The 25822-nt window shown below is 39.4% G+C and overlaps 1 protein-coding gene across 4 annotated transcripts in view; it reads right to left on the reverse strand.

Annotated features, from left to right (window-relative positions):
• LOC150091098 (mediator of RNA polymerase II transcription subunit 12-like protein) overlaps positions 1–25822 on the reverse strand; it is an 825386-nt gene that overhangs the window by 582803 nt on the left and 216761 nt on the right. For all 4 annotated transcript variants that reach the window (XM_090374287.1, XM_090374270.1, XM_090374279.1 and 1 more), the window contains exons 11-12: positions 23389–23535; positions 1302–1401 (exon numbers count right to left, since the gene is read on the reverse strand). In XM_090374287.1, the coding sequence (XP_090230413.1) occupies positions 1302–1401; positions 23389–23535 (247 nt within the window). The remainder of the gene's footprint in view (positions 1–1301; positions 1402–23388; positions 23536–25822) is intronic.

Raw genomic sequence — 25822 nt, forward strand, 5'->3', positions numbered from 1 at the left:
TAATTAAGGATAAGGGTTTGTCACCTAGTGGTTCCTTTATCTGAAAATTCCTAATGCACGAGTCATCACTGCTGATAAACAAGAGTATTACCCCCTCCTGTGGCCCTTCGAACATATTGCTGTAGGAAACAATCCTCCAATAAATCCACAAAAGTCTTGCTAGCATGAATGTGACCAACCCACAAGTTCCAGTCAATATCTGGAAAGTTAAAATCCACCATTACAAGACATTTTGATTTACTGGCCCACTCTATTTCTCTGCACAATTATTCACTGTACTCATCACAGTCATTAGGCCTATAACACACTCCTACTCTCATTTTCCCTTTCCCAGTGTTTATGTCACACCAAACTAACTCAACATTGTACTGTCTACCCATGCCAACTGGATGCACTTCATTAGATTTAATGTGTTTCTTAACTAACAGCATAACCCCTCCTACCTTCCTACCCTGTCTATCCTTTATGACATTGTATTCCCCAAATTCCAATTCTGCACTGCTTATATCTGTGGAACACCATGTCTCTGATATCCCAACAATATCTGCCTTTGATGCATTGATCAGCACTTCAAATTCATCAAATTTATTTACTATACTTCTACCACTGGTGTAAATGAAAGTATACATGCACCTGTTCTTACTCTTAATTACCCTAACACAGCCCATTTTTTATTTGTTCCAAGATGACTCCCAGCAGCTCTTAAAGTTCACATCAACTTGCTCTCTAGGCTGCTTCTAGTTACAGTAGAAGCAGTGCAACAATCTCTTTCCTCTCTGCCTGCAGCTACTGTTAATCTTTTAGTCTGTGAATCCCCCCCAAGCTAGCAGTTTTCCGAAAGAATTGAACCTTGGGGAACAAAAGCATTAGTTCAAGAGTTAGAAGACATCCATCTACCACCACCACCTACAGTAATTCATAATGGACTGCCACATGATGAGAGGTTGTATAGAAGATCATTATGCCAAATGACCAAAAGCCAAGGGAACTGCTTTAATTTAACTGAACTTTTCCACTGAATTTGTCCACTGCATAAAGATGAGAAATATGAGCCAATATTAATATATCACAAGTCACACTTTTTAAGTTGGGCAAGTCAGAATTAATAAATTTAATATGAATCTTTTAAAGTGACATTCTTTTCCAAGAAAAATTATAAACTGCAGAAATCAGCTGGTCAGAAAAAGGTATACCAATAAAAGTATCTCCCATTATAAAAAATTATACCAAATATTACAAATTTAACATCATTAAAAATAAAATGGGGAAAAAAAAAAAAAAAAAAAAATTTAAACTTGTACCAGCAAGTGTTTGTTGCCACTTGTCACAAGACCACCGAATTTCAGCTGCTCTACTCCTCTGACGTATTAAGTGCTCTGCATGCCTTAATTCTGAACGTATCTATAAAACAAACAAACAAACAGCAATAAATATATTACTGACTCCAATACAAAGAAGGGAAAAAAAATAGTAATATATATTTAAATTAATTTTAATATCATTATAAAAACATATATAAAGAGGTTTTGCCTAAAAATGGTTCAAATACCTGATTAAGATGGGAGAGAGGAAGCACTTTGACATGTAGGCTCAGGAAGATTTTTTTTTTTTTTTATAGCACCCCAAACACGAATTATTGGATCTACACCAAGTGGACACTGTATTACATATGTACAGCTAACCTTTTTATGAAATGGAGTGCTGTTTCAATAGCAACAGCATTTGTTTGTACCATACAGGTGGGCAGATACATAGGGATATTTTGTGCATGTGTACGTACACACACACACACACACACACACACACACACACACACACACACACACACACACACACACACACACACACACACACACACACACTTCAATCAAGAATGGAAAATATGAAGAGTTAAGTGATTTTGAATATGGCATGGCAGTCAGCAGCCTACGTGCCAGCAAGTGTATCTTAGAAACTGCAACCCTGATGCTGTTTCATCTACAATTGGGGCTCAAGTTGTTTGTTTGTTTGCGAGCTTTATGGCACAAGGGCAACATGGCCATAATGTGCCTAACTATTGTAGCATTTAATGCACTTTTTTTTTATCAATATGGACTGTGGTTAAAGTTAGATTGCATTATAGAGTTTAAGAAAAGTAAAGACTTTTCCACCTGAGCTGGTAAATGGGGAAATCAATGAGTATATGATGGACTGCAATATGAGTGTTGCATTTTGTGCACTGTGGTGGGTCAGTGGCCGCAAGAAGATAAAGATGTGTCAGGTGCGTTTGGCCTATCCGTAATCGGGCTAATATGACTTAATGTCGGTTCTAACATTTTTTTTTTTATTTAATGCAGATTAAGTGTAAAAGTTACATTCACCCATAGACAGCAATCAAATGCTAACAGGGTAAACAAAACCATAACATAGCAATACAAAATCTATATTAGGTAATATAAAAGATACAAAGATAAAGATACAAGGCAAAGACAGATTATGTTTGACATAAATGCTCAATATACAGTCAGCATCTGTCCAAGCAGAGTGTAGGGATGCTGGCAGGATGCTGTACGCTGACTGGAACAGGAGAAGGAGCACAGATGATCAATTATCAATTACAGAAGCCATGTAGGACGAGGATGAAATTTAGGTCTAAAATTGCTATCGTAGGTATCTGCAAAAACTTTTGTTCTGTAGGCCTTGTCAACACAAATCGCCTCGGAGGTGATGTTTAAGTTGTTGAGAAGTCCAATCATGTTTTCTGGGAACATATGATTAAGCAAGCTGATTTGGTTGAGGACATGTCGGATCACAGATGTTTGCTGATTACTTATTCTTCTGTTATTTTTCAGCAGGATGGTGAGGCTATCGATGCTGGGGGCATCTAGTTTACCAGAAATGAGCGTAGCGATGGCAATTATGTTGCGAGCGGTATGTTTTTCTCAGAGTTAGCATTAGCAAAGGCACACGATGCAAGAAAACAAGCTTATGTAGCAGCATCCACTCGCTCCAAATGTTTGTCAAGTTCTGCCTCGAATCTATTTAAGCTACCAAACTCAACAACGACAGATGGAATTTTGTTACAGCAATCAAGCACCCGCTGGCTAAAGGCAAACTTCCGCACATCATCCTACAACCATATTTCCTAACTTGAATTTATGCCCTCTGAGGCGATTATTCTGAGCAAGAGGAAGAAACCATATTTCCTCAACTTGAATTTATGCCCTCTCCGGCGATTATTCTGAGCAAGAGGAAGAATCCCATCCGCATTGAGCATGCTCAAACCATTCAAGGCTTTATACACCTCAATCAGATCACCTTGCAGGTGCCTAGTCTCCAGACACTAATTTGCAAAACTTAAGCCTTTCTTCATAAGAGAAACCTTTGTTCCATTCACTAATCTTGTTGCCCATCCCTGTAATCGTTCCAACAGCTCTACATCCTTCTTAAAATGAGGCCTCCAGATCTGTACACAGGTCTGAAGGCCTCATTTTAAAAAGGATGTAGAGCTGTTTTAAGAAGGATGTACTCAAGGTGTACCCTGACCATTGCCTTATACGAAGGGATAATCACCTCCTAATCCCTGCTAGAAAAATTCCTGTATATCATTCACAAGACACCATGAGCTACTCTTGCAGACTCTGCATTGCTCAGAGAACTTCATATCTGCCTGCACAACCACCCCCAGGTCCCTTTCATTCTCTACCACTGTCAGTGTAGTACCACAGAGTTGATACGTTACTCTGGGGTTACTGCTTCCCATATGTAGTACTTTACATTTGTCAATGTTAAACTTCATTTGCCACCTCTCAGCCCATCTGATCAACCTTTCCAGATCCAGTTGCACCAGCATAGCATCAGTAGCGTCCTTAACAACCCCGCCAACCTTTGTATCGTCTGCAAACTTGGACATTAAGCCTGATATACCATCATCAATATCATTTATAAATATGTACAGAAAACATCAATGGATTCGACACTGAACCCTGAGGGACTCCACTAATAACATTAGTCCACGAAGAGCAGTGTCCATTGATTACCACTCTCTGTCTTCACCCACTCAACCATCCCTTTATCCATAGCAGCAATTTGCTTCCAATGCCACAATGCTCCAATTTGTGCAGCAGTCTTCCATGTGCAACAGTATCAAAGGCTTTTCTAAGATCCAAATATATGATATCAAAATTATTCTTTGCATCCAGTTCCTTTGTGTCTACATCATAGAATACAATCAAATTAGTCAGACAAGACTTTCCTTCCCCTTAAAAAACCCATGCTGTGTCCGAGCTATAAATGAAGTCTTGTCTAAATGATCCTACAATGCTTCTTTAACCAGTGCCTCCATTAATTTTCCTGGAACAGAAGTTAAACTAACAGGTCTGTAATTACCTGTCTCCCTTTGATCCTCCTTTGTGGATTGGGATCACATTTGTACATCTCCAGTCCATGGGTACGTCCGCTGAGTCCAGGGAAGCTCTCATAATTATGGCTAAGGGTTTGCTTACTTCCTTTGCCACCTCCTTCAATATAACTGGATAGATTCCATCTGCCCCCGGTGCCTTTCTTGTATTTATCTTCAAAAATTTCTCCTTCACTTTACTCTCAGTTATTACAAAAATATCTAGCTTACTGCCACAGTTGAATACACCTCTGGCATTCCTCTCCCTGAATAACTCCTCATGTGTGAATGTCGATGCAAAATATTCATTTAGTTTGTTAGCTACCTGAGCAGGATCATCAACAGTTGAACCATCGATATCAAGTGGACCAATCTGATTCATCCCTTTTCTTCTAGAGTTTACACAAGTAAAGAACTCTTTGCTGTTTTTCTTTGCATCCTTTGCCAAAGATTTCTCGTAATCTGCCTTCGCCTGCCTAACCTCCTTTGCAACTTGGTTACAGACCAGCTTATATCTATGATAGGCTTCTGTGTCACGTGTTAATTTATATGTATTCCATGCATTTTTCTGCTCTGTCACATGTCTAATTAGTTCATCTGACATCCATTTAGGCCTAAATCTTGAACAATATTTCTTTGGTGTTATGAAAAGCCTAGTAGCTTTCAAGATTAGTTCTTTGAATGCTTCCCATTTTGAATTTGCTGTTGGTAACATCATCAGTTGATTCCACTGTATAGAATTTAAATACTGTCTCAGACCACAGTAGTCAACTTTACGAAAGAAAAACCCTTCCCTTTATCCTTGATGGTAGTTACCTCTTTGGGTAAATCCCAATTCAGCACACTGTGATCACTGCCACCTAGTGGTTCCTTTATCTGCAGATTCTTGATGCATGAAAAATCACTACTGATAATCAGATCAAGAGTATTACTCCCTCTATTTGCCTCCCAAACATGCTGCCGTAGAAAACAATAATCCAATAAATCCACAAAAGCCTTGCTAGTGTGTGAGTGACCAACCCACAAATTCCAATCAATATCAGGAAATTAAAATTCCCCATTACAAGACACTAATTTATTGGCCCACTATTTCTCTACACAATTGCTCATTATACTCATCAGATTCATTAAGCCTATAACACACACCTACTCTCTATTTCCTTTCCAAGTGCTTACGTCCCACCAAACAGACTCAACATTGCATTGTCCACCCACGTCAATTGGATGCACTTCGTTAGATTTTATGTATTTCTTAACTAACAGCATAATCCCTCCTCAATTCCTGTCCTGTCTATCCTTTCTGTAGACATTGTACCCCCAAATTCCAGTTCTGCACTGCTTATATCTGTGTGACACCATGTCTCTGATATCCCAACAATATCTGCCTTTAATGTCTTGACTAGCACTTCAAGCTTATCAAATTTATTAACTATACTCCTAGCATTGATGTATATGCAAGTATACTTGCACCTGGTTCTACTCTTAGTTACCCTAACACAGCTCATGTATTTACTTGTTCCACACTCCCAACAGTCCTGGAAATTCTCATTGCCTTGATTTCCAGGCTGCTGCTCAATTGCATTTCAATAGAAGTAGTGAAAGAATTACTTTCACCTCTGCCTGCAGCTACTGTTAATCTGTTAATTGCTATTAATTCTGTGAATTCCATCCACCAAGCTGGAGGTTTTCCGACCCACCTAACACTGCCTCGATAGCATCATCAAATATTCTTGCACCCTTTCTATTTAAGTGTATCTCATCCCTGTAGAAGCAGTCTCTCCTGTTAACAAGCACAGACCAGGCTGAAAAAAATTCTACCCCTTGAGCCTTGCACAATCTCTCCAGGGCCGAAAGATTCTCATCATATACTCCCTCCTATCGTGTCTGGGCAGAATTGCAGACACTTTCAAATTCAACCCTAACTCACAGCTTTTTTTCAGCATTGTCTTGTATTTATTAAGTAATTCTGCCATGCTCCTACTCTTAATATCATTATTGTCAATGTGTACAACAATATCACCCTTTGTGCCCTTAAAGGATGATATCTGCCCTGCAACGTCATCAACCTTTGCACCTGGCAGACATATCCTGGTCCTGTTCCATCTATCCTTTTTGCACAATATGGTCCCCGTTTCCCTGAAAATAGAATCACCTACAACAACTAGTTCCTTTGGGACCAGCACATTCTGCCTTGGGGGTTGCTGCTGTGTTGCGTGATGTTCAAGTGCAAGCTCTGGCATTGATGTGGGCAGCTGAGAGCTTGATGGGCCCTCAATTGAGAGTGGTGATGATTTGCTTCCAAGGGGACATTCCATGCAGCAAATGCAGTATACTCCTAGAGATAGTAAGGGAATGTCCTGAAGTCCTATTGAAGGATCGAAGAAGCCAATACTCAATCCCCAAGAACTGCCACAGATAGGCTGGAGGGGCAGAGGACCATATTTCCGATGCGTAGAGAGCCACCAGTTCTACACAAGATTGGATATATTTAGTTGTCAGCTTGCTATTGCGGTAACCCACCAGTTCCTATCAAGCTGACCAAAGGTCTGAGAAGAATTTGTTTCTAGTTTCCTTGAAGTGCTCCTGAAAAGACAGGTTCGAATCCCAGACCAGGCCTTGGTCCTTGTGAGAGTTGACAAGTTTAATTTGATGTACATTTATAGAGATTTTCATTGGGATTATTCTTCTCCTTTTTGTAAACGTCATCCAGGCAGATTTTTTGGTATTTAGTTCAAGATCGATATATTGAAGAAAGGTGCTTATCGCAGAGATGTTTTGTTTCAGCTCTGGCTAGAGAGCACTTAGTCCGGCTGATCTGAAAGAATGAAAAGCTTCAGATTGTTGGCATATGATATCATATTTTAGAAATTTGCTAGCAGAGGTTCCAAAGCTGCTGCTGCTGACAAAACGGACCCCTCTGAAGACAGTAAAGGATCGTGAGACCATTGTGCTCAACAAGAAGTCGTCTTTCCTGCAAAAATTCTTTTTGAGTACAGAGAGGAAGTTATCGGAGATCTTGAAGTAGTTCTTCAGGATGCTAAGTAAAGATGTGATGGAAATCCTATCATATGCAGATTTAATGTCAAGATGAATTATGTCGAGCTGCATTCAAGAATTCAAAGCTTCCTGTACCATCAATCTCCTTCAAACAATGCTTGAAGGAGATTGGTGGTAGTAGATCTCCCAGGGATAACGCTTTGAGTACAGAGTACAGAGTACTCTTTTGAGTACAGAGAGGAAGTTATCGGAGATCTTGAAGTAGTTCTTCAGGATGCTAAGTAAAGATGTGATGGAAATCCTATCATATGCAGATTTAATGTCAAGATGAATTATGTCGAGCTGCATTCAAGAATTCAAAGCTTCCTGTACCATCAATCTCCTTCAAACAATGCTTGAAGGAGATTGGTGGTAGTAGATCTCCCAGGGATAACGCTGTGAAGATGGCAACGTCTGTGATGAAAACAGTGGTCAATAAGTTGTGCTAGGATTGTCTTTTCAAAAACCTGAAGGAGCGAAGAGCCCACTAAAATCGGGTGAAAATCCTTCATAGTTTTATTCCTCGAATTCTTTGCAATGGGTTTTGATGCAGTAATGTATCCAAATTTCAGGCACATCAGATGTTCACAAAATTTCCTTGAAGATATGTAAAAGAACATCCACAATGAAGACACAGGATATTTTAATAATAAACAAGGAAAATCAATCAGGCCCAACGATAGCTTTGTTTGGTAGTTGATTGATAACTTTCATCAGATTTTCCTTCATGATATTAAGTGTAGATAGGGGAGTCAAATCACATAAAGGGATGGAAAGGGGACGATTAAATTCCTCCTTTACAGAACTCTCACCGAAGGTATTATTTGAGGCTCCCATCCATCTGAATATCCCTGTGATGCTTTGCAAATGGCCGCTTTGAGCACACTAATTTGTTAGCTATATATCTATTGTTGACATGTCATTTTTGAATCAGGAAAAATGCACGTTTCTTTTTAAAGTTAATGAAATCATGTGTGGTTCCAGAACTCTTCCATTTCCTTAAGGCACGCTGCTTATCTAGGAAGGTGGGCTTCAGGTCTCTTGAGAACCATGGTGTTGTCCATTTGGAGATTCTGATGGTTTTGAAGCTCCTTGAATAGCCATTCTGACAAGTGGGAAGCAAGGCCATTAGTGGCTTCTTCAATTGGCAGGGTGGAAAGTTCATCCCAGATGGTTGAGGTGAGAAAATTCAAAATGACATCTTGCTAGATGAAATTAACTGAAAAAAATGGTTTCGGTTAGGACTTTACCATTAGCATTAGTAGAGGCATTTGATGCAAGAAAGCAAGCTTATGCAGCATCAGCCAAAAAATAAATAAATAAATAAAATAAATAAAAATAACCACTTCCACTTCACCCCTCTGTTCATTCGAAATACCTGTCCAGCTGAGCCTTAAACTTATTTAGGTTATCAACTTCAATGACAAGGGATGGAAGTCTGTTCCACCACCCAACCACCCGCTGGCTAAAGGCACATTTCCGCACATCTATCCTACATCTGTCTTTCCTCAATTTGAATTTATGCCCTCTCAGGTGATTATTCTGAGCAACAGAAAGAATCCCATCAGCATTGAGCATGCTCAAACCATTCAAGACTTTATACACCTCTATCAGATTACCTCGCTGGTGCCTAGACTCCAGACACTGTAATTTGCAAAATTTAAGCCTTTCTTCATAAGAGCACCCCTTTGTTCCATTCACTAATCTTGTTGCCCTTCTCTGTACTCGTTCCAGCAGCTCTACATCCTTCTTGAAATGAAGCATCCAGGCCTGTATACAGTACTGTAGGTGTGGCCTGCCCATTGCCTTATACAAGGGAATGATCACCTCCATATCCCTGCTAGAAAAATTCCTATATATCATTGACAATACACCATGAGCTACTCTTGCAGCCCATCTGCACTAATCAGAGAACTTCATATCTGCCTGCACAACCACCCCCAGGTCCCTTTCATTCTCTACCACTGTCAGTGTAGTACCACAGAGTTGATACGTTGCTCTGGGATTGCTGTTTCTCATATGTAGTACTTTACATTTGTCAATGTTAAACTTCATTTGCCACCTCTCAGCCCATCTGCTCAACCTTTCCAGATCCTGTTGCAGCAGCATGGTGTCAGTAGTGTCCTTGACAACCCTGCCCACCTTCGTATCGTCTGCAAACTTGGACATTAAGCTTCATATACCATCATCAATATCATTTATAAATACAGAAAACAATGAGGGACTCCACTAATAACATTAGTCCACAATGAGCAGTGGCCATTGATTACCACTCTCTCTTCTCCCCCTCAACCACCCCTTTATCCATAGAAGCAATTTCCCTCCAATGCCACACTGCTCCAATTTGTGCAGCAATCTTCCATGTGCAACAGTATCAAAAGCCTTTCTAAGATCCAAGTATATAATATCAAAGTTATTCCCTGCATCCAGTTCTTTTGTGACTGCATCATAATATCCAATCAAATTGGTCAGGCAAGACTTCGCCTTAACAAAAACATGCTGTGTCCAAGCTATAACTGAAGTCTTGTCTAGATGATCCTGCAGTGCTTCTTTAACCAGTGCCTCCATTAATTTATCGGGAACAGAAGTTAATGAAGAACTTTTGACATTGTAGAGCGAATATCATCTTTTAAGGGCACAAAAGGTGATATAGTTGTACACGTTGGCACTAATAATATTAAGAGTAGGAGACCGGCAGAATTACTTAACAAGTACAGGTCACTGTTGAACAAAAGCCGAGAATTAGGGTTGAATTTGAAAGTGTCTGCAATTCTGCCCAGACACGATAGGAGGGAGTATATGATGGGAGCCTTGTCGATCAATTCGGCCCTGGAAAGATTGTGCAAGGCTCAAGGGGTAGAATTTTTTTCAGCCTGGACTGTACTTGTTAACAGGAGAGATTGCTTCTACAGGGATGGGATACACTTAAATAGAAAGGGTGCAAGAATATTTGCTGATGCTATCGAGGCAGTGTTAGGTGGGTCGGAAAATTGCTAGCTTGGGGGGAGACAAAGACCAATAGATTGACAGTAGCCACTGGCAGAGGTGAAAGAGATTCTTGCACTGCTTCTATTAGAATGAGCAGAAGCCTGAAACACAAGATGCATGGTATTTCAGAGACTGCTGGGAGCCATTGCGGTACAAGTAAACACATGGGTTGTGTTAGGGTAGCTAAGAATAGAAACAGGTGCAGGTATACTTGCGTGTACACCAATGCTAGGAGTTTAGTAAATAAATTTGATGAATTTGAGGTATTGCTCAAAACATCGAAGGCAGATATTGTTGGGATATCAGAGACGTAGTGTCACAAAGATATAAGGGATGCAGAACTGCAATTTGGGGAGTACAACGTCTACAGAAAGGATAGACAGGATAGGAAGGGGGGAAGGGTTATGCTATTAGTTAAGAAACACATAAAAACCAAGGAAGTGAAGCCAGTCGACATTGCTGGACAGTGCAGTGTGGAGTCAGTTTGGTGTGACATAAGCATTGGGAGATCAAAATTGAGAGTAGGAGTGTGCTATAGGCCTAATGACTCTGATGAGTATAATAAGGAACTGTACAGGGAAATAGAGTGGGCCAGTAAATCAGAGAGTCTTATAATGGGAGATTTTAATTTCCCAGATATTGACTGGAATTTGGGGGCTGGTTACTCACACACTAGCAGGGCTTTTGTGGATTTATTGGATGATTGTTTTCTACATCAGCATGTTCGGGAGGCAACTAGAGGGAGTAATACTCTTGATTTGATTATCAGCAGTGATTCTTCACGCATTAAGAATCTGCAGATAAATGAACCACTAGGTGGCAGTGATCACAGTGTGCTGAAGTGGGATTTACTCAAAGAGGTAACTACCATTAGGGGTAAAGGGAAGGGTTATTGCTTCCGTAAAGGCGACTACGATGGACTGAGACAGTATTTAAATTCTATACAGTGGGACCAACTGATGATGTTACCAACAGCAAATTCAAAATGGGAAGCATTCAAAGAACTTATCTTGGAAGCTACTAGGCTTTACATACCAACTAAGAAATATTGTTCAAGGTTTAGGCCAAAATGGATGTCAGATGAACTAATGAGGCATATGGCAGAGAAGAAAAATGCATGGGATACATACAAATTAACACATGACACAGAAGCCTATGATAGATACAAGTTGATATGCAACCAAGTTACAAAGGAGGTTAGGCAGGCGAAGGCAGATTACGAGAAACCCTTGGCAAGGGATGCAAAGAAAAACAGCAAAGAGTTCTTTACTTATGTAAACTCTAGAAGGAAGGGGATGAATCAGATTGGTCCACTTGATATTGATGGGTCAAGTGTTGATGATCCTGCTCAGGTAGCTAACAAACTAAATGAATATTTTGCATCGACATTCACACATGAGGAGTTATTCAGCGAGGGGAATGCCAGAGGTGTATTCAACTCTAGCAGTAAGCTACAGAATCTTGAAATAACTGGGAGTAAAGTGGAGGAGAAACTGTTGAAGATAAACAAAAGAAAGGCACCCGGGGTGGATGGGATCTATCCAGTTATATTAAAGGAGGCAGCAAAGGAAGCAAGCAAACCCTTAGCCATGATTATGAGAGCTTCCTTGGACTCAGGGGAGGTACCCATAGACTGGAAATGTGCAAATGTGACCCCAATTCACAAAGGAGGATCAAAGGCTGACACAAGTAATTATAGACCTGTGAGCCTAACTTCTGTTCCAGGAAAAGTAATGGAGGCACTGGTTAAAGAAGCACTGCAGGATCATTTAGACAAGACTTCAGTTATAGCTCAGACACAGCATGGTTTTGTTAAGGAGAAGTCTTGCCTGACCAACTTGATTGGATACTATGATGCAGTCACAAAAGAACTGGATGCAGGGAATAACTTTGATATTATATACTTGGATCTTAGAAAGGCTTTTGATACTGTTGCACATGGAAGACTGCTACACAAATTGGAGCAGTGTGACATTGGAGGCAAATTGCTGCTATGGATAAAGGGGTGGTGAGGGGGAGACGACAGAGAGTGGTAATCAATGGACACTGCTCATCGTGGACTGATGTTATTAGTGGAGTCACTCAGGGCTCAGTGTTGGGTCCATTATTGTATTCTGTATTTATAAATGATATTGATGATGGTATATCGGGCTTAATGTCCAAGTTTGCAGACGATACAAAGGTTGGCAGGGTTGTCAAGGACACTACTGACACTATGCTGCTGCAACAGGATCTGGAAAGGTTGAGCAGATGGGCTGAGAGGTGGCAAATGAAGTTTAACATTGACAAATGTAAAGTACCACACATGGGAAACAGCAGCCCCAGAGCAATGTATCAACTCTGTGGTACTGCACTGACAGTGGTAGAGAATGAAAGGGACTTGGGGGTGGTTGTGCAGGCAGATATGAAGTTCTCTGAGCAGTGCAGACGGGTTGCAAGAGTAGCTCATGGAGTATTGTCAATGATATACAGGAATTTTTCCAGCAGGGATAAGGTTTCTTCTTCTTATTTGGTTTTTAGGAGCATTAGCAACTAAGGCCATATTGCTCCAGGAATATGCGGTGGTCATTCCCTTGACCTTTCCGCATCCTCCGTATTTGGTGGTGACGGGCTCGAACCCCGGTCTAATCAAGAAGCGTGTACTACGCACTGCTGCTCCTTCCCACCTGGCTACGGAGGCGCCCAGGGATAAGGAGGTGATTATTCCATTGTATAAGGCGATGGTCAGGCCACACCTAGAGTACTGTATACAGGTCTGGAGGCCTCATTTCAAGAAGGATGTAGAGCTGCTGGAACGAGTACAGAGAAGGGCAACAAGATTAGTGAATGGAACAAAGGGGTGCTCTTACAATGAAAGGCTTAAGTTTTGCAAATTACAGTGTCTGGAGACTAGGCACCAGCGAGGTGATCTGATAGAGGTGTATAAAGCCTTGAACGGTTTAAGCATGCTCAATGCTGATGGGATTCTTCCTCTAGCTCAGAAAAATCACCTGAGAGGGCATAAATTCAAATTGAGGAAAGACAGATGTAGGATAGACGTGCGGAAATTTGCCTTTAGCCAGCGGGTGGTTGGTTGGTGGAACAGACTTCCATCCCTTGTGGTGGAGGTTGATAGCCTAAATAAGTTTAAGGCTCAGCTGGACAGGTATTTTGAACGAACAGAGGGGTGAAGTGGAAGTGGGGTTTTTTTTTTTTTTTTTGGCTGATGCTGCATAAGCTTGCTTTCTTGCATCAAATGCCTCTACTAATGCTAACTCACAGGTCTATAATTACTTGTGTCAGCCTTTGATCCTCCTTTGTGAATTGGGGTCACATTTGCACATCTCCAGTCCATGGGTACCTCCCCTGAGTCCAAGGAAGCTCTCATAATTATGGCTAAGGGTTTGCTTACTTCCTTTGCTGCCTCCTTTAATATAACCGGATAGATCCCATCCACCCCGGGTGCCTTTCTTGTGTTTATCTTCAACAATTTCTCCTCCACTTTACTCTCAGTTATTACAGGAGTTCTATTACTGTTGTTGTTTGGTTTTTAGGAGCATTAGCAACTAAGGCCATATTGCTCCGGGAATATGCGGTGGTCATTCCCTGACCTTTCCGTATTTGGTGGTGACGGGCTCGAACCCCGGTCTAATCAAGAAGCATGTGCTACGCACTGCTGCTCCTTCCCACCTGGCTACGGAGGCGCCTTCAGTTATTACAAGATTCTCTAGCTTACTGCCAGAGTTGAATACACCTCTGGCATTCCCCTCGCTGAATAACTCCTCATATGTGAATGCCGATGCAAAATATTCATTTAGTTTGTTAGCTACCTGAGCAGGATCATCAACAGTTGACCCATCGATATCAAGTGGACGAATCTGATTCATCCCCTTCCTTCTGGAGTTTACATAAGTAAAGAACTCTTTGCTGTTTTTCTTTGCATCCCTTGCCAAAGATTTCTTGTAATCTGCCTTCGCCTGCCTAACCTCGTTTGTAACTTGGTTACAGATCAACTTGTATGTATCATAGGCTTCTGTGTCACGTGTTAATTTGTATGTATCCCATGCATTTTTCTTCTCTGCCATATGTCTCATTAGTTCATCTGAAATCCATTTAGGCCTAAACCTTGAACAATATTTCTTTGTTGGTATGTAAAGCCTAGTAGCTTCCAAGATAAATTCTTTGAATGCTTCCCATTTTGAATTTGCTGTTGGTAACATCATCAGTTGGTCCCACTGTATAGAATTTAAATACTGCCTCAGTCCATCGTAGTCGCCTTTACGAAAGCAATAACCCTTCCCTTTATCCCTAATGGTAGTTACCTCTTTGAGTAAATCCCACTTCAGCACACTGTGATCACTGAAACCTAGTGGTTCATTTATTTGCAGATTCTTAATGCATGAAGAATCACTACTGATAATCAAATCAAGAGTATTACTCCCTCTAGTTGCCTCCCAAACATGCTGATGTAGAAAACAATCATCCAATAAATCCACAAAAGCCTTGCTAGTGTGTGAGTGACCAGCCCCCAAATTCCAGTCAATATTTGGGAAATTAAAATCCCCCATTATAAAACTCTCTGATTTACTGGCCCACTCCATTTCCCTGTGCAGTTTCTTATTATACTCATCAGAGTCATTAGGCCTATAGCACACTCCTACTCTCAATTTTGATCTCCCAATGCTTATGTCACACCAAACTGACTCGACACTGCACTGTCCAGCGATGTCAACTGGCTTCACTTCCTTGGATTTTATGTATTTCTTAACTAATAGCATAACCCCTCCTCCCTTCCTATCCTTTCTGTAGACATTGTACTCCCCAAATTCCAGTTCTGCATTCCTTATATCTGTGTGACACCACGTCCCTGAAATCCCAACAATATCTGCCTTTGATGTTTCGAGCAATACCTCAAATTCATCAAATTTATTTACTAAACTCCTAGCATTGGTGTACACGCAAGTATACATGCACCTGTTCTTTTTCTTAGCAACCCTAACACAACCCATGTGTTCACTTGTACCCCAATGATTCCCAGCAGTCTCTGAAATATCCTGCATCTTATTTTCCAGGCTGCTGCTCATTCCAATAGAAGCAGTGCAAGAATCACTTTCACCTCTGCCAGTGGCTACCGTTAATCTATTAGTCCTTGTATCCCACCCCAATCTAGCAGTTTTCCGAATCACCTAACACTGCCTCGATAGCATCAGCAAACATTCTTGCACCCTTTCTCATCATCATCAGGATGCATCAGCGGGAACGTAAAAAGCTAAGGTGAGTGGTTTGTGGTCTGAATTAAAGGCAAAGGTCAGAATTGTGGACATCAAATCCACAGTACGGTGAAATACTAAGTCTAATGTCTGGATGCCGCTTGTAGGCCGTGATTCAAGGAAATCTAGCCCTAAATTTTCAATTAAGGTGATGAGGTCACATCTAGCTTCCAAGTGCCTAGGGGTAGGCATATTGAAGTCCTCAGTAAGAAAGGAATGTTTATCAGAGGTGAGATAGGGTGCAAGCTATGAAATCCCTGGAGTCTTGTATGATCAGGTGGAAGATAAATTAGGGAAATTTGGATCTGGTGCTTTCCATATATAATGTTGGCACATAGCGCTTTAAAGCGTTCCATGCGGCTGATCTTTGAGCAGGAAAGTGAAAAATTGCGATGATAAATAATAATAACAAACACCCCCTCTTCTTCCTATATGATCATTAGCAGCTGCATGATAAGATGAGGTTCTCAACAAAGTATCGAGCTGTTTATTGGAAGACTTCCAGATTTCTGTAAGGTAAATAATCCCAAATTTCTCGAGGAACAAGAGTGATTACAGGGAGTTGAGCTTACTGCAGATACTCCCGACGTATTTGGTAAAAATTGAGCAGCGCTGGTCGGATCCAATGTCTTCCGATCTCTTTAGTTGCTAGAGGCGATTTATAGGGGCAGACTCGGGAATTTTCGCAAAATTCCCTGACCCTTGAGCCTAGCAGCCATAAGTGAGGGTTACGTATTGCAGCTAAATCAGAGGTTGAACAAGCAACATCAAAAGATGCATAAGAGTGGTGTCTTGTACGCATTTGGCAGACACTAGCGTGCATTCCAGTCTTGCTTAATATCAAATTCCAAACATTCTGTGGGGATGTATCAGGATCAAGTCTTGTTACAAAAACATGTGCTAATCCAGGGGCAGATTTAACTTTTGTAGAGTCGCTAATCCTGTGGATGAAACTGTCATGCACAATTATAGCCTCTACTCTGTTATCAACGCAGGAAGCAGACATAACTTCAATGGCAGGCAAAAGGGAGAAAGTGGCATGATCGGGAGCGACTTCATGAGGTGGTGATGGCAGAGGCAGCATATACCCGATCTGTGGAGGGAAATTTACCCTCTCACAATTCGGAGCTGTGTGTAGTATAGTATACCTTCCTGATTGGTGAGCACGGATGGCTGATTTGTTGGAGGTTGTGGAGCAGCTGACAGATAGTACCTAGGATGGGTAGAAAGTGCTGCATTTTTAACCCAGGTGCAAGTGGGGGGGGCTCCTTCAAAGGCATATGGGTAGATCGCATGCAGTAAGGGCGGGGCAGATCTGAGGGAGCCACGCCCCCATCAATTCTTTTGGTTTGAGAGGAATTGTTAGCAGAAGGTTGTCGTGTCAGAAGAGCATCTGGAAGTTCGCCTGAAGAAGACTGTTTGGTTCTGGAATGGGAGTACATGGAAAGGACTTAGGAGGAATGGCCAATATTGACTGATTGTGAGGTGCACTGAGTCGCTCGGGTCTCCTATTATGTGGGGGCCCGTCACAGATTCCCTTTGAATGGGAATTTTTATTCACTTGACATGGTTGCAATGTATTGTGATTATTATTAACAGAATAGATATAATCCAATCCTTCATGCAGTTGTGTATCTGTCAAGTCCATCTTCACTTTCATCACTTTATCAATCTGGTGCCAGTTCTCTAATGATTTTAAGAATTTGCAGTATTCTGTTTTCATTAAAGAGTGATTCTAGGGAACTTTTATTTACATGGGAAACCATATTTGGATTATTATAAATTTCCTTGACAGAAGCATTAGATACTTGACTCAAACCAGGGGTTTCAGTCTGAATCACTACATTTACTTTCTTGGCAGGACTGAGGCTATGACAGCTAACAGGATGCCTGTTATAAGATTCCTGCAGAGTGCTTGCAATTCCACAGAGGACTTCATAGAGTTTGCCAACAGTTTGCTCAAATGATGGGGTGTATTTTCTCTTAATTTCCACCTGCATTGCCTGTATCAGTTGCCTAAATTACTTTTCCTTCTTAAGAAGATGCTTTTTTTTATCAGTGTGAATTCTTTGCACATTGTCACCAGGTCCGTTGGTTTGGATGCGTGCGATTTTGGTGGCATTGTAATCGTATTGGTATTGGCTGTGCGCAGTAGGCATGTTATCATTTAGGAGCGGTGAAGAAAGAATCTTGATTTTTGTTCAAGCCTTGCCACAGGCTTTTATGACCTTCTGACACACCTGATTCATTGGTTTGGTATAATTTGCTGTCTGTTGAGTGACAGTACTATTCTGCAGTGTCGTTGCATTTTTATGGCCAGAAATGGTTTTCTCACTTCTGTAGGCTTGCACTAGTCCTCAGGTGGATTAGAATAACTGTGCCTAGGCATGTTTACAATGAATTGTTCAATGACCTTTCTGCTGCATTCTTCAAAATGAGCATGCTATCACTAGTATACCACTGTCTCCGATTTCTGTAGAGTTGCATTCTGGAGGAAACTGGCTTACTGGAGGCTGTAACATTAGCATTATAGCTCTCATTAACGGATGACTGTATCTTGATATCAAAATTCGTTCCTGCAATTAGTGCAGAAATGGCAGGTATATTATGTTCGCCTGCAATTTTGGCATTCTCATACTTTTGAGCATTTTCTGCATCAGGTCGTATGTTTTCCCCACCTAATAGCATGTTGCCATACGTTGGATCTTCGAAGCTGGTTAGCACCTCACATGCAATTTCATTTTTACTGGCAGCTATGGAATTTGCTGAGCCATATAGGACAGCAGGACTGATGAAACTGTTCGCATCATTAGTTATTGACAGTGGCTTTGCTTTATATATATTAGGTTGGGCTACCTTTCCTTTGATCCTTCTTATTCGATAGTACTTCCTTATGTGGAGGTGTTTTGCAAGCTTTGCACAGGTATGATTTTTGCTTAGTGATTGACCATTTTGATAGATTATTAATGCAGCAAGCCCCCTGGCTACACATGCTTTTTTCGTCACACATGCCATTCTTCCGGGTACGGCTTGACATATTTTAAACTTCAAAAAATTTTACTGCAGTTACACAAAATTTTTAGCACTAAATACAGAACAAGAAAACATGTGACTGCACTTGCTCCAATTCAGTAGTTTACTGACATATATTCCCAGTGATACGGGAAATAGTGAAACCACTAAGCCTAATTGTGAACACTGCGTGTGTGACTACAGTAAAATGTATGTGTTAGCATGCAGTCAGCAGAATACTAAGCCTAATGAAATTAGGTAGTTAACAGAGAGTACAGACAAGATAACCCTTATAATAACAAAATTTTCTCACCCACATAATCCTCTTGCTAAATTCTTTCAGCTGGCACACTTTTTAGGTGGAAGAAAACACTTTAAACACATTAAAATAACTCGAAATTCAGGAGCTTGGGAAAACGTGACTACACTGAATGACAGCCATTATAGTGATGGAGTCTGTATATTTAATACTGTGCAATATGGTTGTTGAGAGTGTGGAATTTAATGCTATGTGGATAACACAGAGTTCTACAGTATAGCTGCTACATTCAGTCAAGTTTCTTGGATATAGTAATGTTGGGAAATAATGCTGCTGCACCAACATGTTTTTCAGTTTTAGACCCATCTGTGTAGATTGGTGTGTACTGGATGTGCTGAGTTCTCAATGTGGCATGTATTTGCTGTATGTTCTGTTGGGACAGGGTGCGTGTCCCCGGGCTAGTTAGTTAGTTAGTTAGTTATTTGGTTTTTAGGAGCATTAGCAACTAAAGCCGTATTGCTCCGGGATATGCAGTGGTCATTCCCTGACCTTTCCACATCCTCCGTATTTGGTGGTGACGGGCTCGAACCCCGGTCTAATCAAGAAGCATGTGCTATGCACTGCTGCTCCTTCCCACCTGGCTACGGAGGCGCCTGCATTTCCCCAGGCTGTGAATGAAATGTCACAGAGTGGCATATTATACATGCCATGTGGGATTGTATGAGAGGCAGTAGGCTGTATCTTACTAAGGTCAATTGTCCAGTCAGCCTGTAGTGAACTAAGACGTATCCCAGTTGGTGGGTTTATGGATGGATAAGCTCCATAAAAGTTTTCCCATTTGGGAGAGAAGACTTTGTTCCAAGTGAGGTGATTTGGGTGCCCTTTTTTGAGTTTTGCTGCATAATTTAATAAAAGCATTTGTCGGTGTAGCTGCAAGGTCTCATGTGCTTCAGCATATAAGCTCTGTACCGGTGATGTACAGAGCTTATATGCCCCCAGCACAAGACAAAGAGCACTATGGTGTACAGGATCAAGCCAACATAAAGCGCTTGGTCTGGCAGAACTATAGGCAACAGAACCATAGTCCAGATGTGACTGTATTAACACATGATACAGATGTAGTAATGTGTAACGGTTGTCTCCCTATGTTGTGCCCTATAGAACTCTTAAGATGTTAAGCTTTTTAAGACACATAATCCGGAGCGTTTTTATGTCCTCAAGGAAGGTGAGTTTTTGGTCAAATATCACACCAAGAAAGCATACACTAGGGAACACTGGTATGACTTGATTTTCGAGTCGAAGTTCTGGGTCTGGATGTAAATTATGCTTCCTACAGAAGTGTATTCCGACAGTTTTCTGGTGTGAAAGACGAAATTCGCTGCTTTGTGATCATTAATCTATTTTTTTGATGGCACATTGCAATTGTCATTCTATCATTCGCATATTGGGTGAATGGCAGGCAATACTGAAGTCATCGGCATACAGGGTAGTAGATACTGCTTGTGGTAGGTCATGTGTTATGGAGTTCACTAATATATTAAAAAGAATGGTACTTAGCACTGATCTTTGTGACACTCCTTCCTGGATAAATTTTGAAGATAATTGGTTGTGAACTCTGACTTGAAATGAGCAGTGGTGTACGAAATTTCTGATAAACTGTGGTAGGTGTCCGCGTAATCCCAGATCATATAGGTTTCGCATTATACCACATCCAGGTATTCTTTCCGTATGAAGTCATCACGGATGTTAATTTCTGTTTTAATCAAAGGGTCAAGAGTGAATCTATCTCCCAGGAAGCCACACTAAATTGGATTTTGAAGGTTATTTCGAGCTAAAAACCAGGATAGCCTGAATTTATCATTTTTTCCATGAACTTGCTCATACAGGTCGATAGGTCGGCAATAGGTTGATAATGTTTGGATTTGTAGGATCTTTTCCTGGGTTTAGAAATGCCAAAACATAAGCATGGCAGCATTTGTTTTCTTTGAATATTCTATTCTACAGAAATAACGGTGTTTTCAGGGCCTGTTCAGTGAGTTTTGTTATCATGATAGAGTGTATTCCATCAAGTCCTGCTGCACTGAGTTTAGTAGGGGGGGCTAGAGCATGGTGCAACTCTGACTTTGTGAAGTGGAGATTGTATGCACCACTGGATGTTGATTCAAAATTGATAGAGTATTTTTCATCTTGTGCTTTGTGTGCCCAAAAATAGGCAAAGTATGATGTCGCAGTTGAGATTTCCATGAAGGACCTACCAAGAGAGTTTGCAATCTCCTCTGGTTTTGTACTATAAGAGCCATTGACACTGATCATGGGACAGTTGACACATGGGTGTTCTGCATACATTCACATTTTTGCCTATATTGTTTGGGTGTTTGTTGTTCTTGTAATTGTGGAAGTGAAAGGCCTCCATGCTTGCCTTTTTCTGATCTGCCTAACATGTTTTTCCCTTGCCTATTTAAAGAGGATGAGGTTTCTGTTGTTGGGAACTTCCTGAAGATATTTCATGCTCTGTTTTTCTGTTTTCTGGCTGAACTACATTCATCATTCCGATATTTTTGTGGATTGTTTTGGAATTGCGTTGTCTGCTGCCTGCAGTATCTGCAGTATTATGAGAGATGCCGCTCTCATATTGTGGAGTTATACTTCACAACTGTTTTATCATCATTGCACACTAGGGTACTACCCACCCACCGAAGAAGGGCCAAATAGCCCTGAAATGGTGCTGTCTGGGTGGTGTATCCGCTGAGAATAAGTAACAATAGTCTTCTCCTTTGGTGAAGCATTACTTATTCGAAGTAGCGCAATATCATGGCAACTCGCTGTTAAGTGAGTTTCAGTGAGTTTTAACAATATGAGATATAACTTCAGTATTCACAATATGAGATATAACTCAAATGATGCCACCTTTGCAAATTTTTGCCAATTCAGAGATTGGCTGCGTACTAATATGATGTGTTTGCACTAACTTGTATGTTGTCTAGAGAATTCTTAACTGGTCAGCTAAGAAGATGAAAATTAATCAAACAAATCATTACTTGCTATGAAAGTTTGTGACATGAGTTCCTGTACTAGATATGGACTAATGAAGAATTTATCAGAGGACACTGTGTTCTCTTTCCATTAAGGTTGAATAATTTTATAAACTTGGCACACATATACAATTCTTCCTCAAATGTTCACAAGAAAGCAGTTTACTGTTTGCCCAGAGAATCTTGTTTTCACTGAAGACATATCAAAGGAAGAAAGTCACTTCATGAAATGGCAAATTTTCAGTCACTTTCTGAAGACCACGGTTACAAAAGATGCACATGCAAGACAAAATGTGTCAAAGAGTACAAATGCAAAGCATTGCATATTCTGTGAAAATCTAAATATCATTCAGATGTAACTTGCATTAATAAATAAAGGTTTTTAAGAGCAAAATTTCAAAGATTCTTAGGAACTGAAAAAAAAATTCCAGTTTATTCAGGAATCATTAATAGTTCCCTATTTGTCTCTTGAAATATTACACTATTAAAACTAAAACATAATATTTTGCAATTGGAACTATTTGCCTTTTTGAATAGAAAAATTGTGTTATTATTTGTAATCTTATGGATCTAGCAATTTTCAATACATTAATTGAAGTAAAATGTAGCCATTTTATATTGTTAGGAATTAAAACTTTTTTTTTTTTTTTTTTTGTTGACACCGTAAACTTATTTAGGAAGTAACTGTTCAACATTAGCCAGAGTGCCATTTTATGTAAAATACTGTTTGATACTGAAGGGTAGTTTTCTATGCTGAATCATATACTGGGGGCCCATAATCTGTTTGGGATTGGATAAGGGTGCTATATAATTTTAGAAAAGTAGATCAATCATCTCCCCAGAATCAAAGGTAAGATTCTCAAAATATTACCTTTCACTATATATTTGGGTAATATAGAATGAATGCATTCAAAAAAGGCAAGCTTTCTCTTGAAAATTATTCCCAAGAATTTTGCATGTGGCTTCACTGGAACTGTTCTATTTAATTTCAGTTTTTGCTTTGGATAAAAGTTTGTTTTCACAAAAAATGTCTGCAATTTACTGTGTGGCCAACCCAAAACCACTGTTTGGCATCCATTTACTAATGTTATTTATAGTTTTTTGTAGTCTTTTAATTGTCCTCATATTAGAAGAATAGTAAAAGATAGTAAAATCTTCTACATACAGAGTATTAGAAACTATTTGTAGGTAATATTAGAGTTGTTTGTTTTGACACTTGGAAGGTTCTATTTATTAATTAATAAATGCTTAATAAATGTTCTATTTATTAAAAAATAACTGTGTGCAATTATTTTTATAATGAAAATCTACAATAATAATAATAATAATCTAATCTTTATAATCAATCTTCAGTCTTAGATTACAGTCCAAGATTATCTAAAGGCTATAATCCATCTTTACTAAAACTCTAATCTAGTACTGTAAATATCCTACCTGAGAATTTATAGATCGAGGAGGCATTGGTAAATTTGAAGGTGCACATGGAAGTAAATCAAGCGGTGATCCACTAAGCACAGAACCGGACTTATTCTCACCAATATTATTCCAAACTAATGCACTTGGACAATCAAGTGTTATCACCTAAGAATTAGAAAACAATAACCAGGGAAAACGTTTATGCTTAATTTATGAATTTATGAATTATCAGAAATCAAGAAAAATATTTTCCAAATTTAATTCTATTTTTATATTATCAGAATAATTTTTAAAATCAGCCAAATAATGCAAAAGAGTGAGAGATACGCAACCATATTTTAAACAAGCGCAACATGTTTTCAATCTCTTTTAACTAAGGGAAGCAAGCAGGGAAGAAATGTATAGAGTTCATTGTGCATATACATCTAGAAAACAGATGCTTGTTCACCTAAACCAGATAACAGGGTAACTAATACTATGACAAGATACTACTAATACTGAGTATTAGTAGCTATCAGATTTATTTAAATTGCTTGTTTAATTTGTGTTTTTCTTCTCTTCTATCTTCATTCTAAAAATATTTTCTTTAATACCAATTAGCAACTAAAAAATGGAAGACTGCACTTAAAGTAGATAAGCAAGTAACTGATAAGAGCAACAGTGCCATACATTGCTATCAGATTGCTGATTTAATTTGTTTTTCTTCTCCTGTTTTCATTCTAATTTTGAATAAGTGTAGGATGCCATTAGTATACAAAGTCATTCAACTTCATACTATGCTAAAGTTTATAATATTTAGGACAATACATGTATCTGCAATACGCAAGAAAATAATAGTACTTATATAAAAGCTACATCACAAAATCAGAAGAGAAATAATTTTAGTATTAGTATTGGCAAATGATGCAAGAAAGCAAGTTTAAACAGCATCCACACTTTGCTGCAAATCTTTGATGATGCTGCATCCAAACTTGCAGCATCAGCAAAGATGCTGAAGTTTAAACCAAAAAAACTGCCCACATCCCCTCCAACAGCTTGTCTAGTTTCCTTGAATTTATTCAAACTACTCACTTCATCAACAACAGCTGTAAGTTCATTCTAACAATCAACCACCAACTGGCTGAAGGCAAACTTATGCACATCTATCCTGCAACCATTCTTCCTCATTTTGTTTTATCTTATAAAAATACTGAAATATTCAATGCATATAAGTCCAATAAATAAATGTAGGTTTTACTCTGCCATTTCTAATATTAATAACCAAGCACTCCATTTTTTATATAAAAACATATATTCAACCTTGAGTTTATTATAACACACAGAATTATAGCCAAGGTTCTGTTGCAAATTTCTTTGCAGATATGCTTAACAATTTAATTAAGCTTCAATTTAATAACCTACTCCTGTATCTTCTGCTTAATCAGTTTAATGCAGTTTGAAGGAAAGAGAACAAAGTAAAATGAATAAGCCATTACCTGCTGAGTTAATACAAGATTTAAGATCAACAGTTCAAATCATAAAAAAAGTTGAAAAGAAAAGACAATATATAAAACAAATGTGCAAACAAATGGTATGGTGGCTAATGAACCAAAACTGGGTATTTCTTTTCCCATTATCAATGCAAGAAATATGCATGTGTAAGAATGAGAATAAATATGAAAGCAACCACACATGACAAATGCTTCCATAATCAGTAATTACAAGTTATGGAGCATTAGCCATTAAGGTACAAGCCTGAATATGTCAGCATTCTAAACATAAGACTTGTCTAACATTAACATGTGGGTTCTTCATTACCATATGGTTATTTCCATATTTATTCCTTTTTTTTAAACACTGCACAAGTTTTTCAAAATGAAAGACTTGAAGGATATAATAAATGTAGGAATGACTAATTTGATAATTAAACACAATACACTATATTTTGTGAACATAATTTAGTTCTGCCTCATTTTAATAACTGACATTAAAGTTAAGTTAAGTGCAGCCATTATCAACCCACTGCAGGATGGAAGCCTCCTCAACAATTCATGCTGAGGGAACATTACAATATCCCAAATGTTTCAGAACATTATTGTTCCTTTTTTAAATCAGTAAATAGTTGCAAAAAAGAGAGAGAGAGAGAGAGAGAGAGAGAGAAAAACATATTTAGATATCCACATAATGGAGAATGTGAAAACAGAATACAGTTGAATTTGCCAGACACAAAGAAACAATGAGAACACATGCAAGAAATAGTCCCAAGACAAAGAGGTTAGGAGATCAGATGTGAAAATATAGGGTTCTTGACTGGAAGCTGAGTCCCCAGAAGTGAACTGTTTCCATTTGTCAGCAAGCTGTGTTGAACATTAGAGAGGGTAGACAGTTGGGTCATGAGACCCTCCACTCTTGGCTTTGATGTTTTTCTACACACACATGAAGCCATTCCTGTGCAATACTGGTTGACTGATAG

Source organism: Mastigoproctus giganteus, chromosome 1 (assembly GCF_048544385.1).
Source record: "Mastigoproctus giganteus isolate SK-2022 chromosome 1, ASM4854438v1, whole genome shotgun sequence".
Classification (NCBI taxonomy): domain Eukaryota; kingdom Metazoa; phylum Arthropoda; class Arachnida; order Uropygi; family Thelyphonidae; genus Mastigoproctus; species Mastigoproctus giganteus.